Source organism: Drosophila erecta, unplaced genomic scaffold (assembly GCF_003286155.1).
Source record: "Drosophila erecta strain 14021-0224.00,06,07 unplaced genomic scaffold, DereRS2 tig00000021-arrow-pilon, whole genome shotgun sequence".
In the NCBI taxonomy this organism is placed as follows: domain Eukaryota; kingdom Metazoa; phylum Arthropoda; class Insecta; order Diptera; family Drosophilidae; genus Drosophila; species Drosophila erecta.
In genome coordinates this window covers 11,671,878-11,684,451 of record NW_020825198.1, presented here as the reverse complement: position 1 = coordinate 11,684,451, position 12,574 = coordinate 11,671,878, and the positions used below count along the sequence as shown (strand labels likewise).

The following is a 12,574-nucleotide window of genomic DNA, read 5'->3' as shown; positions in this document are numbered from 1 at the left end:
TAAAGAAGAGAAATATTAGGATATCTCTTAGTCGAAACCCCTTACTTCTAAAAATGGCAATCTTTTTCACTCTGATTGCTGATCTCTTGCTTTGCTTTGGCTGCAAGCACAAACCGATTTGTAGGCTTGCTGTTTGGTTTCATTTATCGCAGATTTCCCCCATTTTACGCTTATTTGTTTTGAAATAAAATTAAACGACGCATGGCAAATCAAGAAACAGCCAAACAAAAGGGGGCCAAGAAAAGGCAAACAAATGAGCCCCACAAATTGCATTTCTCCGATCGATCCGAGCGTATTCCCCAGATACACTTTTGCTTGCCGCAAACAGTGGCGCAGTGGCAAGCAAAATGACCAGCACTGGTCATTAAAAAAATAAGAAAAATAAAATAATAATTTAGCAAATATATTTGTATATTTTAAGCAAGTGCCACAAAATATGTGCTAGCATCCAAATGAAATATGGCATTTAAAGTACTACAAGCCAGCATTCAATGTACATACTGCTGCTCAATCGTAAGACTTTCTTTAAAGCACTCGCCAAATTTAAAGTTCAAATCGCACAGAAAGCCGGCAAAACGAAGCGAAAATCCCAAGAGTTATGTTGACTGACAGACATGGCGTATGCGCAATGTGCGCATTGTCCATTCTAACGGCGTCATTTGTTTGGCTTAATTGCCGATAAATAATTGCAAAGCGGAGTGGCACTCCACCCCAGCCCCCCGGCGTCGAGAAACTCAATCCAAAAGCCGGAAGAAAAGGAAGGAAAGGAGGGAAATTCGCATTCGCAAATCATTTTTCAGGCCCAGTCGACAGCTGCGAAAATAAGCGAAAATAGCAAGCAGGCGGCGGATTGGAAGCGGTGGCACAACCTTTTAGCCCCGATTCCATCTGTGTGTCATCTGGGGCCCCCGGTGAAAGTCAACCCCTTGGAAGTGCACTGAGAAAACCAGGTGGCTCGAAGTCGAATCACTGTTAAAATATTTGATTGCTGTTCAAAGACGAGCGTGCCAAATATTGTCAATCTCTTCAAATCTTATTGATTGTAGAATGCAAATTTATTAATTTATTTAGTTTGAAGAAGACTAAGAACTTATTATTTATGTATTTTACTGTATTTCTCTTGTTTTCAAATTTTAATTAGTTGTGAACCTGATCTGTTTCATTTTTCCATTGGAATTTTTTCTAGGTGTGGCCGCTAGCATTTATCCTTATCCATGGCCGATCAACCGCAAGTTACAAACGTCAAATGTTGCTTTTGTCAAAAAGGACCTTTCAGTGCGTCTTTGTGCTGGGAGGAGGGGCGTCAACCCCCAGATGCCAAATGGCAAGTCCCGATGGAAGGTGCGATGACGCAACAGTTCTATTATACAGGATGAGCACCATCAAGAAATATCTACGCATTTCTTGGTCTGCGATTTGAAGCGCCTGTCAAATTGACTGACGTTGATGACGCACCGGAGCTGCAAAATTTCGCATATGAAAGGTGAAGGGGAGGACGGTAGTAAAGGGTTTCCCAATCCATTCATCACACGCCGTTTTTGGCCAGCTGCAGACCCCGAACACTGGTCATTAGGTATGTCAGTCACATCATTGGCTATTTTGCCACTGCAGCTTGTCCTTGGTCAAGCAAAAGGGGTGGCACGCACTTTTGGAGCTGGAAGCTGGTAAAAGGAGTAGAATGCCACCCTCTGCTGATTTATATGTAGAAACCGAGAACTCTGAACGATGTGCTAAGGTATTAGAGCCCGCAATATTTTGCAAATTTATTTATATTAGTTTTACTCTTCGTAGCCCTTCTTATCCCTTTCAGAGTCCTTGATCACATCCAGATCTCGCAGTTCCTGAAGCACGGCCTGGACGGACTTGAAGCGGTTGAGTGTGAAAAAGTGGAAGGCCCAGACCCCCACATCGGCCTCCAAGACATGACGAACGGTTCGCACGGTGAGGCTAACAAAGAACCTTCTTATCAGATCCTGGTCAGACTTCATATCCCTCATATGGGCACTGTGCAGCTGATCGAGTTCCTCCCGCAAATCATCTGGCAGATGGACACCGGCTATTTGCTCGATCATCGAGTAGGAGCGAAAGGATTCGTGCGACATCAGACCCACAACAATGGGCACCGAGATGCCAGCTGCTCGACAGTCCTTCACAAACTGCACTATGACCTCGGGACGGTAGCATAATTGTGTGATGATGCAGTCCGCTCCCGCATCAACCTATTAGAATATGAAGATACAATAGCTGTAATATAAGTTTTGCACATTATTACAAATAGGAACACACCTTTGCCTTCAGAAACGCCATGTTCTTGGTTGAGTTTTGGGGTACGTCGCCCAAACTAGTGTAACCCTCTGGGTATCCAGGCACACAGACAGATATTTTATCTGAGGAGTTAAAGAGTATATTTAGGGACTATTGTGTGGCAAAGTAACATGTTTTCGTTGCAAATAGATGGTAATTAGCTTACCACCTCGCCGGCGTCTCAAATGCTCGACCATGGGGTGGCCAACCAGGAAATCCTGCTCCTCGTGCACGTGATCCCCTCGCACTGCCAACAGACTGCTGAAGTTGAGGGCCAGAAGCTGATCCAGCCGCTGCCTTCTCATTCGATAGGCGGACACGTGGGGCAGCACGGGAATGCGGGTGGCCAGGTGTTGGGCCAGCCGGAGGCTCTCCACCTGGCCCACTGGCTCCACGTCCCAGTAGCGCTGGCTCAGCCAGACGACGCTCACGAAGGTGGGCAGGAGCGGCAGGAAGTGATTGAAGTCCAGGCAGGTTGGGCGGCCACCCGCTCCGCTGGCCATCACCTCGATGCCGTAGAAGAAGCGCCGCTGGGCTGTCCGCTCCGCCACAAGCGTTCCTATCCGCTGCTCCGCCACTGCGCACTCATTCTGGCCGGGGGCAAAGGTCACGCAGGGAATGTAGGAGGCAGCAGCAGGCAGCGCACCTCCGGCGGGCACTTGTATCGCATGCATCGATTTGGACACTCGCTCGCTCACCGGCGGATCAACTAAAACTGCCGGCTGTTGTCATTCGCCAGACGGGTTATCACCGATCAGCAATCTATCTCAACGTATATAAGGTTTCTAGCAGATACGAAACTGCTGGATGCGGTGAGCGAATCTGGGAATACCCTTTTCTTAAGTTAGTTATTGATTTGACAAAGGTCAGTATGGTCAAGTTCCAATGTGACAATGATTCACTCGATATTGCATGCTTTTACAGATACAGCAATTTAGTAAATATTCCAAAACTGGGTAAAGCCAAATGCTCGAATGAGTGTTTGTGTATTCAACTGAAAATGCTTAACTAAGACTGATGCGTTGTCGTCAAAGGAAGTATTCGATTTTTCTGAAATTGAACAGAATCTGTTTGCTGAGAACATATACTTTTCATTATACTTGCCACATAATTTGAGTTGAAATCTAGCCAAAATTAGTGAATAGATTTGAGCACCAAATGCGGACCTTTAAACTACACTTCTCTACTCGAAAATGTTAACAAAGGAGGATTGTGAACAATTGAATGCAGAGCCATTTCAATAATTTTATAGTGCTCATACACCGACTGTGGACTTTTGGGTGCGTGGGAATCGGGACTGGATCGCATCCAACCCTTTTCCATCCAACTGCCCCTGTGAGAATGAGAATGGCCTCTAATTCGGGGCCAACGCCATCCAATTAAAGATTTCATGCAGCTGCACTGGTTGAAGATGAAGGATGGAGACCTTCAAATGTTTCCGTCGCATGGGATGGAACCTAAAATTAGTTTGGCCTGTAAACATGTGTGCGGGTGCAGCACGGAACCTGTTCTCAGTTTTGCTGGAAGGCCGTTCTATATATAAATCTGAAAACTGAAATCGTTTTGGGGGAACATCGGTTCGTTTGGGTCTATAATACTAAGAGGAAACACATAAATGTGACAGAGAAAATATGCTGGAAATAATTTTATATCGGGAAGCAAAACAGTCACATATCTTAAATTTAGCCAGCGCAACGACAAGAATTTTTGGGAATGGATGGCTGATATATTGACAAAAGCGCTGAAATACATAAAAGACAAATGTGGCTGGCAATAAAAAATGAAATAGTTTGTATAATATTTTTAACACAACGTCGGCATTGTTTAATAAAGTTGGAAAACTCTTCTCATGGGGCTTTTCCTTTCTCCTTTCGTACATCTGAGGGAAAAATTGGCATTATGCGTTCTCAATCAAAGTTCCCGCTGCCTCATTGAGAACCGAATGAGCCGAAACCAAGAGGGCTTAGATCCTTTGTAGGTACATAGGGCTCTAAGAAAGGACTTCAATCAAGGCATACCCCCAGTGGATTACACGGGACTTGATTTGTTGCCTCGGAAGGATTAGGGCATATTACATTGTGCCGCCCCGTGCACTGATTTTCATCCTTACGCCTGATTGAGAGTCCTTTTGGAAATTAGCTAAGCTGCCCTTTCACCGCCGATGGATGGTGGGTCACCTGCTGGGAAATTCCTGCTTTATTCCAGTCATATTTTCCACGACACCAAAAGCACTGAGGGGTTAAATTACTCGCGGCGCGAAGACGCGAGTTGAAAAATATTTGATAAAATGCGTCTACTTAGGGAATGAAAATGCGTCGCGGGGCACACGCATGAAGATACAATTTCTCTTTCCCCTTTTCCCATTTTGTTTCCTTTTTTTTTGTATTTTTGTGCCGGAGCCTCTGGTTGCTCGTCATAAGATACTTTGCTCTGTTGAAATTAAAAAATTCTTCTGAGAGCTGGGAAATTATATTGCGGTGGCGGTGGCGGTGCCGGATGGCAGGAAGATGGCTGGAAATGTAATAAAGACATGAGTTGTGAAATTATTAAGATGATTATGGTAGCAGAAAGTACTCGTGTGGAGGCGGCGCCTCCGTCTTGGTTTCGTAATCAGTCTGAAATGCGAAGGACACTCTCAGGTGGGTCGCTGTCTCACTGAGTCCACCACTCCGAATTTAAAACATTTCGTTCGTTCTTATAATCCGCTTAGCCTTGGTTTCATAAGTAAAGTATTAATTATCAAAGTACATTCACTGGAACATATATTCTATATATGAGAAAGTCCACACATTTCAGACAACTATAATCAAACGATTTTGTTTGATTTTATTGAAATATGTTGCACTTTAGTGTCGGCCTTCGACAAAATCAAGATCAATAGAGTGCATTTTTATTATAAGCATGAAATGAATTTTATCAAAATGCTGCGTAGGTTTGTGCTATTTCCGCATCTGAAGGTTGCGTGTTACATACATGCGTATTTATTTAAGGACGCATGGAATTTTCCACGGCATTTGCAACCGCTGTGAATCATCAAATCGGGGGTTGAAACACTGACGGTTTTGGGGGATGCATCTCGGGATCAGAGCATCGGACGCACCACCAATTTGATTTCAGTTCACTCCACTACGCTTTGCCTATGGCACCAAGTGGAATTTTTCGCTTGTTGCCAAGCAGGACGAAACGACGAAAGGACGAAAGGACGAGAGGCCGAGAGGCACAGGACACTCATAACTGGGTGAGTGGGCTGGCCGGGTTCCCACTGACTCACTGACTGAATGCCACAATGAATGAATGAATGAGTGAAGGTCCTGGCTCACACGGGGGTTGTTCGCCCACCGCCGCCCGCTTGGATCGCATCATTATAATAGCTGCACTCGGAGAAATCGGCGATAATAATCAAGCTTACATATTTTGTCCACATTTCAAATGGTTCATCTATATTTTTGCCAACAAACTGATTACTTTGGTCAAAAGAGTGTGATGCTAACGCATTTTAAAGTATCTTCCTTTTGTATCTTTTGAAAATTAATTTAGATTTATATATGTATCTATATAAAGTGATCTACAATACCACCATAAGGAAATGCAAACCACACATAATACTGTTTTTTTCCGTGTAAAATCTGTTTTGGGCATCGAGTGAGTGACGAGAGCCGGCTGCCGCAGTTGTTTTCAGATATTTTCAGATGGCTTCGAATGGGTGGCGCACCAACCCCTGATGGCACACCGCATACGGCATACGGCATATAGCATATAGCATACAGCACATAGCGCACACATACACAGCGTATCCTGCACCGAAGGACATCGGGCCACCTTTGTGTGTTTCGGTTGCAAATCTTTTGGAAATTGCGTCACCGCCGTGCGGCGAACGTGTCAGGCACGCAGCAGTTTCGTCCTTCCCCCACTTCGTCCGCCGCCCAGGAATCCCTTGCAATCTCGTATGAGTTACTGACATAATTAGGACTTAACTGGAAGTCACGCGCAGCGCATTCGTAATCCGAGTCCTGCCACTCATGCCGCTCCTGCCCTCCTGCCCATGTGCTTGTGGCGCATATTCAAGGTCACAATTCTACTACTTCCAATTCCAATTCCAATTCCAGCTGCGGCCGAGTGAGTCGTCAGCGATTCGATTTCATCTCATTTCGCAGCCCGCAGCTGTTCCTAACCCATTGGGGCGATCATCTGGAGAGATTACTGCAGGACCACTTGAGAAATGGCACTCATTAGGTAGTCGATAAATGAATGATGATTATTGCTTAAGACCTACGTTCCTAAGACAATATGTTTATGCTTGTAAATAAGTCATGAGGTATAATCAGAGGTCTAGGCCTGGAAATCCTTTAAATTATTACATCTCCCAAATGTACATACTTTCCCATTCAAATTTGGTGTTTGAGGCCAAATGAATAAAGTTTCAATTTGTGCATAAATTCCAAGCTGCCAAGGATGGACGAGAGCAACGTCTTTTTAAACTTTGAATGGTGTTTTTATAAGTTCGAGAAATTTGAATTCCAGTGGCGGCAATGAATAAAAAAAGTTTGTAAAACGCCAAGCCTAGATCTGTGGGAATTATAAGTTATAGAATACTTCTTTTAACAAAAACTGGCAATTACATAAATAACTTAGGCCACATTTCGGTGATTACACACTTTTCTGCAGCAAACATTGCACAGGAAAATATTTAATTTCACACTCAGGGCCAACTTTTCGGTTTCTCCGGATGTCTAAGTCATGCCCAAATGGAGAGGACAGGGGGAGGTCCTGAGGCAAACAGGACGCACAATGGAAAAGCAAGTCAGCAGTCCTGCACACACACATGCACACACGCACCAAACTAAAATATGTGTAATTTAATTATGGGTCTGCCAACGATTGAGTCAATGGCGACGTCGACGCGTGCGGCGGGTGGCAAATTGCCAAAAAAAACGTGTACAAAAAAGTGGGAAAAGAGCCGAAAAAACTATTAAGCCCGGGGATCCGACTACAAGATACCACTTATTTCCCATACCATTACAGTCAAAATTGAAATGTTTTAAGCTCTTCTCTGTTCCATTAAAGGTTGATATTCCTTGGCCAAAAATACCTACTTTTTAATAATAATTTCCCAATTCTAATTATTTTCTTAATCACTAAATGAGTTTATGCTGATCTGCTGCCAACAATTCAAGTTATGCCCAAAAGTGTTATGTTGACGGAGAACAGCATATACCCGTGTACTTTAAGTACTGGGCATAAATCGGGTGTGTTGGAAAAGAGGAAGCCGAATGTACGCATATCCTGCTGCTCAAAAGTCCTGCCCCTCGCCGATTTTTCCTACGCTTTCTGCGCCTTTTGTTGCCCTGTTATTTTTTCCGCTCGTTTCGATGCGAAAGGGGGATATTTCGTTATTTTGACTCAAGCTGTGCACATTTTCGGTTTGATTATCGAACACAATATTTTTTCCGCTTTCCTTGTTGGCCATAATTGACGATTGCGCCATGAGTCGCCACAATTTCCCATCCGCCCAAGCCCCCACCACGCCACGCCACGCCCACTCCGACATCCTATTTCGCATCCTTCGGCCGGCGCTTTCCCTTTTAATGAAATTTTCCCCTGCGCTGGTCGAGTAAACACATTAAACAGATTTCAATTTTTTAATATTCCAGCGTTTATTGGGTGGCATTTTTTCGGTGGCCGGGCGGCGGGGGGCGGGGGCGTGGCTGGTCGGGGTCGGGGTCGGAGGGTCGTAGAAATTAATTTGTAATGCGGAAATTGTAAAAGGCAAAAAGATCTGAAAATTATGTTGTAATTTGGAGCGGCGACGCGAATTTGATTGAAATATTACTTGAAATGGGATGAAGCTCGTTAAGAGCAAATGCTGCTGTGCTTTCGAAAACCTGCGACAGTATGATATGAAAATTTAAATATATTTCATATTGTAAATTTGTATACTAGATAAAAAAGGTAAATATGCACATGTATCATTTATTTTTCTTACGCATTAAAATATCATTTTCGAGATGCCGCTTAACGACCCAACCTTCAGATACAACTGCTATGACAAACTGGTTTCGATTCTGAAACTGATTTTCTTTTTCCCAATCGAATAAAGTTTAATGTGTAAAAAAAGCGATTAGAAATCTGTATCCAAGGGATGTTTGCCACTCGAAGATACAAGCCGATGATAGCATTCAGCTTGCTGTCGATTATTACTTCACATTCAACTGGAGTTGAAGGTAACACCAGGGTCCAAAGCACACACAAAAGATCGCACCGCCCAAAAATGGAAGATTCGGGCATTAATAATAGCAATAAAAAGTGTCGTAAAAGAGCGGCCGTAACCGTTAAAGCCAGAGAAACCCGTTAAGAGCACGAGCAGCGCAACACCCACACGCCGAATATGTAAAACGGTGGTAATGCCATGCACAAAGCCAAAAATAATAAACCGAAGAGGAGCCGCAGTCGGAGCCGCAGCCACAAAATTGATAGTACAATGGGCCAGCCCCATAAATGGTGTCCAACACACAAACCGCACAATCTCACATCGGATAGGCCGTCTTTTATGGCCGTTTTCGTTGTGTTTGCTTGGCTCGCATGGTTCATTTGGCCCGTGAGTTTCTTCAGAGCTATTGATTTGCGATGGTGGCTGCTAAGGTGTGCCGAATTATAAGGAAGCCAGCCGCTGGAAATGCGATTATTGTCACGGTCATGTTTTCGCCACAGACGGCCTCGTTGTCTATGATTTTCACACACCTTCATAAACTTTCAATTCGCCCCATGGTGCTAGTTGGTTATCTTAAAGGATTCCCCAAATCACATCAGGTTAAATTAAACATTTCAATAGAAACGATTGAACGCTGCTAAAAACTAAAAAAAAAGTAAAGTTGCCTTTACTGATGCCGTTTAAACACATCGTTTTCCGAAATAAAGTTATGTGCAATAGTGTCCCCTGTGTGCCTTTGTTTATGAGTCGTAAAACCCAATTAGGAAGCGATAGTTTGCGCCTTTGTGTCCTTTAGAGCTCGGTTCCCCGACTCGATGACTGGAATAGTTCGAATGTGTTTGTTTATCCAGCCGTTTAATGGCAAACACCTTGCACCACAGAGACGCGTCGACTTGTTAGCCTCACTGCGAAGGTATCAGCCTCAAGTATATACATACCTGTACATACGCAGATATATCTAAAGTATACAAAGTACCTAGTATATGTACCTACGGATATGTACTAGTGCTTGTACAGGCTCGAAATGTCTTTGGTTTCTATCTGTTGATTTTTCTTTCTACGACCTGCTTGCAGTTTGAGCTATAGGCTTGCTTTGGGCACATACAGTGGAGCTCGGATAAGTACGACACCGCTTCCAGTGTTTATGTGTAATAAATAACTTATATTTACTGTCATATTCTTAAACTTTGAATATGACAGTCGTTTATTTTCAGAAGAACCTTGTTTATTGCAAACTTTTGTACTTACCAGCGATTGGTAGCCGCTCATCGGCGGACCGTTGGATGGCAGGTTCCACTGTAGTAGGCTTCGCCCCCATTTTAGGGCCACTTTGAGGCGACTGACTGACGAACTGACTGAGTGACGGAATGACGCGACGACGAGTGGATGACTGACTGATTGCATGACAAACTAACGAAACTAACGAATCGGCCCGCCGACGGACGGAACGACCGCTGCCAAACACTCAAAACAAAAAAGATATACTATACTATACACAGGCGCACATATGGACACTCTAAAACAACAAGACGAGAACAGGAGACCTCTTAAAAGACTGGCAGCATAGAAGCAGAGGAAGCAACACAATAATGGGCTCGAGACCCCGGGCCTAAGTTTACTTTGCCTTTTTCACTTTTGATATTTTGACATTTTCATTTGACAGCTGATTGAAGGGCCCCCGACCAACAACAACAACAACACCAGCAGCAGCAACAACAACAGCAAGAAAAATACGGCTGTGCGATTCGATTTCGATCGATGTTGTGGTGCGCGACACTGTGGAGAAAACCGAGGTACACCTAGAGATATAAATTATTCTTAAAAATACATATTCCAAAAAAAAAATTATATAATCATATGATAGCAACATATCTTTTATAAATACCAAAACCTAAGTTTCTTAATTAACTTGATACATTTAAACTGCATTTACAAACATATCAGCATTATAATTTGTTTCAAGTTTATTTATAATAATTCCTCTGTGCTACATTATTTTTATCATTTACAAAAAGTCTAATCATCATTTTCCAGTGGATTTACTGGACAGGAACGACAGCGATATCTTGGCTTGTTGTCAGGTCGAATAGTGCTCACGTTCATGTGGTGTCAAGTGCCCAGACAGTGGGGCAAAACCCATTAAAAATGTAGAAGAATATAAAACTGAAAATAGCAATGGAAAATTACCAGAATTTTGACGAAGAATCACAAAACAAAAAGGTGCTTAAGCAATCACAAATGAATCCTTTTCACTCTATACCAAAATAAGGTAAATATTAGGCATTTGAGTCATATATTTAGTACCCACTGTGCCGCGCCCCTATTTTTATAACTAAAGGGCGCGGGCGGTGCGTTGCGCATATGAATGTGTGACATGTTTGTCGAAAATGTTCAAAGTTGTTTGGCTCTTTCGGTTTGCTTTCAATGCTGTTGTTGTCGTATTGCTCGCCTGATGGAAATGGAAATGGAAAAGGAAAAGGCAGGGGCGGCGAGGAAAAAGGGGGCGGGGCAGTGAGGTAAGGTGTTTTGCCGCTGCAGGCCAACTTGCGCCTAATGGCGTCGCGTGCGTTAACTTTTAGCGTCGAGTGTCATACACAGTGAGTATGTGGCTACACTGAGCAAAACTCCATGCATACTCTACAAATATACAATACTAAGTGTAACACTTGTGTATCATTTATAGCAAAACGAATGGGCAGTGCTGGATATAAGCCTGAGCAGATTTGTCAAGCCCAATCGATAGCAGTTTCTCGCAGTGCACCTGTGTGTATTTTACGCTATGTTTGCCTAACTGCACATGACAGTTGCCGAGCATTAGCCTGATCCAATTTGGCATTCCCTGCGTCCACAGTTGCCTCTTTGCGCCCAACAAAAAAGAGTGTCCATTGTGGCAGCGAAATGACCCGAACCACTCGAGTGACACCTTTTTTGGGTTGTGGCCCGGCCTTCTTTGCATTTAATTGCCCAAAATGAAACGAAACGAAACGAAACATACCTGGGTGCACCTTTATAAGGGCCCTCCAAATGAGAGCTAATCGAAAGCGTTTTTACTTTCATTTCCTTCTCGAGTTCGGCTCATTTCGGTTGACATTAGTTTCAGGTAGTCGTTGCTGCTCCACCAAAGTAATTATGTTCGCTGTGTGGGTGTAACTATCCAATTAGGAGTAAAATGTCCACTTCTGGAGCAGGTAATATTGAGCTGGTGGGCTGTTCTGGGGAGGGAGTAAAGTAAATCCCACAGAAACGCAAGAAATCACGCACAGGCTTACCTTTTCAATTACCCTTTGCTCAGGCAAAGTACAATTTTCTGAGCATACAATACATACTACAAAATATATTTAGCAAAATATGCCTTCATACATTGTTATATGGACATCACGAAGGCGACAATCAATTAAAAAATTATTCGAAATTGTAGCTAGAACAGCTTTATGTGTTTTACCAAATAAGTTGGGTGCCCAAGTAACTCGGTCCCGACGGATGCAAGCCTTTTGAACGTATACTTAATATGCCAACTGCTAACTTGGCCAGCATTGGCAATTCTAATCCCAGCTGGCCATTGCTCGAATTGAAATACAAGCTGCGGTGTTGTCGGCAAACAGTTGTGGGGCCGAAATGAAGATTGACGAGGAACATGCACCGTGCAATGTGCACCGTGCACCATGCGCCACTCATGCCCATCGACGCCCACCAATTCAGATTCCTCACCAAGCGTCCCGAAGACATTTTAATGTAATCCCATAAGATAAGGACTCGAGTGCAGGCAACTGCAGCCGAAGGACACGAGACTACACGGGACAAATTGCATTGCCACTCCCCCCGTTTCTCTGCAGCACCCTGCTTCTCCCCCAGCAAAACCCGTGGATCACCTTCCCCATAGTATCCCCAACTTCCCAGCTCCCGATTTCCCCCGCAACTCCGCTCTGTTCTTAAGTGCTTGAAAGCGCATAGTTCGCCAGCTTGTGTGAGACAGGACGCATACTAGCAGGAGTAAGTGTAATCAACATGCAAGCCGAACATTTTAGGGTGGACCACGGTAAACAGGGGTGGGGGGTGCACTCG

At 43.9% G+C, this 12,574-nt stretch overlaps 1 protein-coding gene across 2 annotated transcripts; it reads right to left on the bottom strand.

Annotated features, from left to right (window-relative positions):
• Positions 1–1,731: 1,731 nt before the first annotated feature.
• LOC6544580 (probable methylenetetrahydrofolate reductase) lies at positions 1,732–3,737 on the bottom strand. Of its 2 annotated transcripts, XM_026977543.1 has the most exons (4): positions 3,471–3,737; positions 2,471–3,354; positions 2,287–2,387; positions 1,732–2,219 (listed from the first exon to the last, which is right to left on the bottom strand). In XM_026977543.1, the coding sequence occupies exons 2-4, from the start codon at positions 2,976–2,978 to the stop codon at positions 1,779–1,781; spliced, it is 1,050 nt and encodes a 349-aa protein (XP_026833344.1). In that variant the 5' UTR covers positions 2,979–3,354; positions 3,471–3,737; the 3' UTR covers positions 1,732–1,778. The 2 variants fall into 2 exon arrangements, with proteins under 2 accessions (XP_026833344.1, XP_001972379.1); XM_001972343.3 differs by having other exon boundaries at positions 2,471–3,737.
• Positions 3,738–12,574: the final 8,837 nt, after the last annotated feature.

Coding starts and splice junctions, on each gene's coding strand:
- LOC6544580 (XM_001972343.3), bottom strand. CDS start 2,978: ATGCATGCGATACAAGTGCCCGCCGGAGGTGCGCTGCCTGCTGCTGCC. Junction 2,388..2,470: donor TTTGAGACGCCGGCGAGGTG/GTAAGCTAATTA, acceptor TTAACTCCTCAG/ATAAAATATCTGTCTGTGTG. Junction 2,220..2,286: donor TGGCGTTTCTGAAGGCAAAG/GTGTGTTCCTAT, acceptor ATATTCTAATAG/GTTGATGCGGGAGCGGACTG.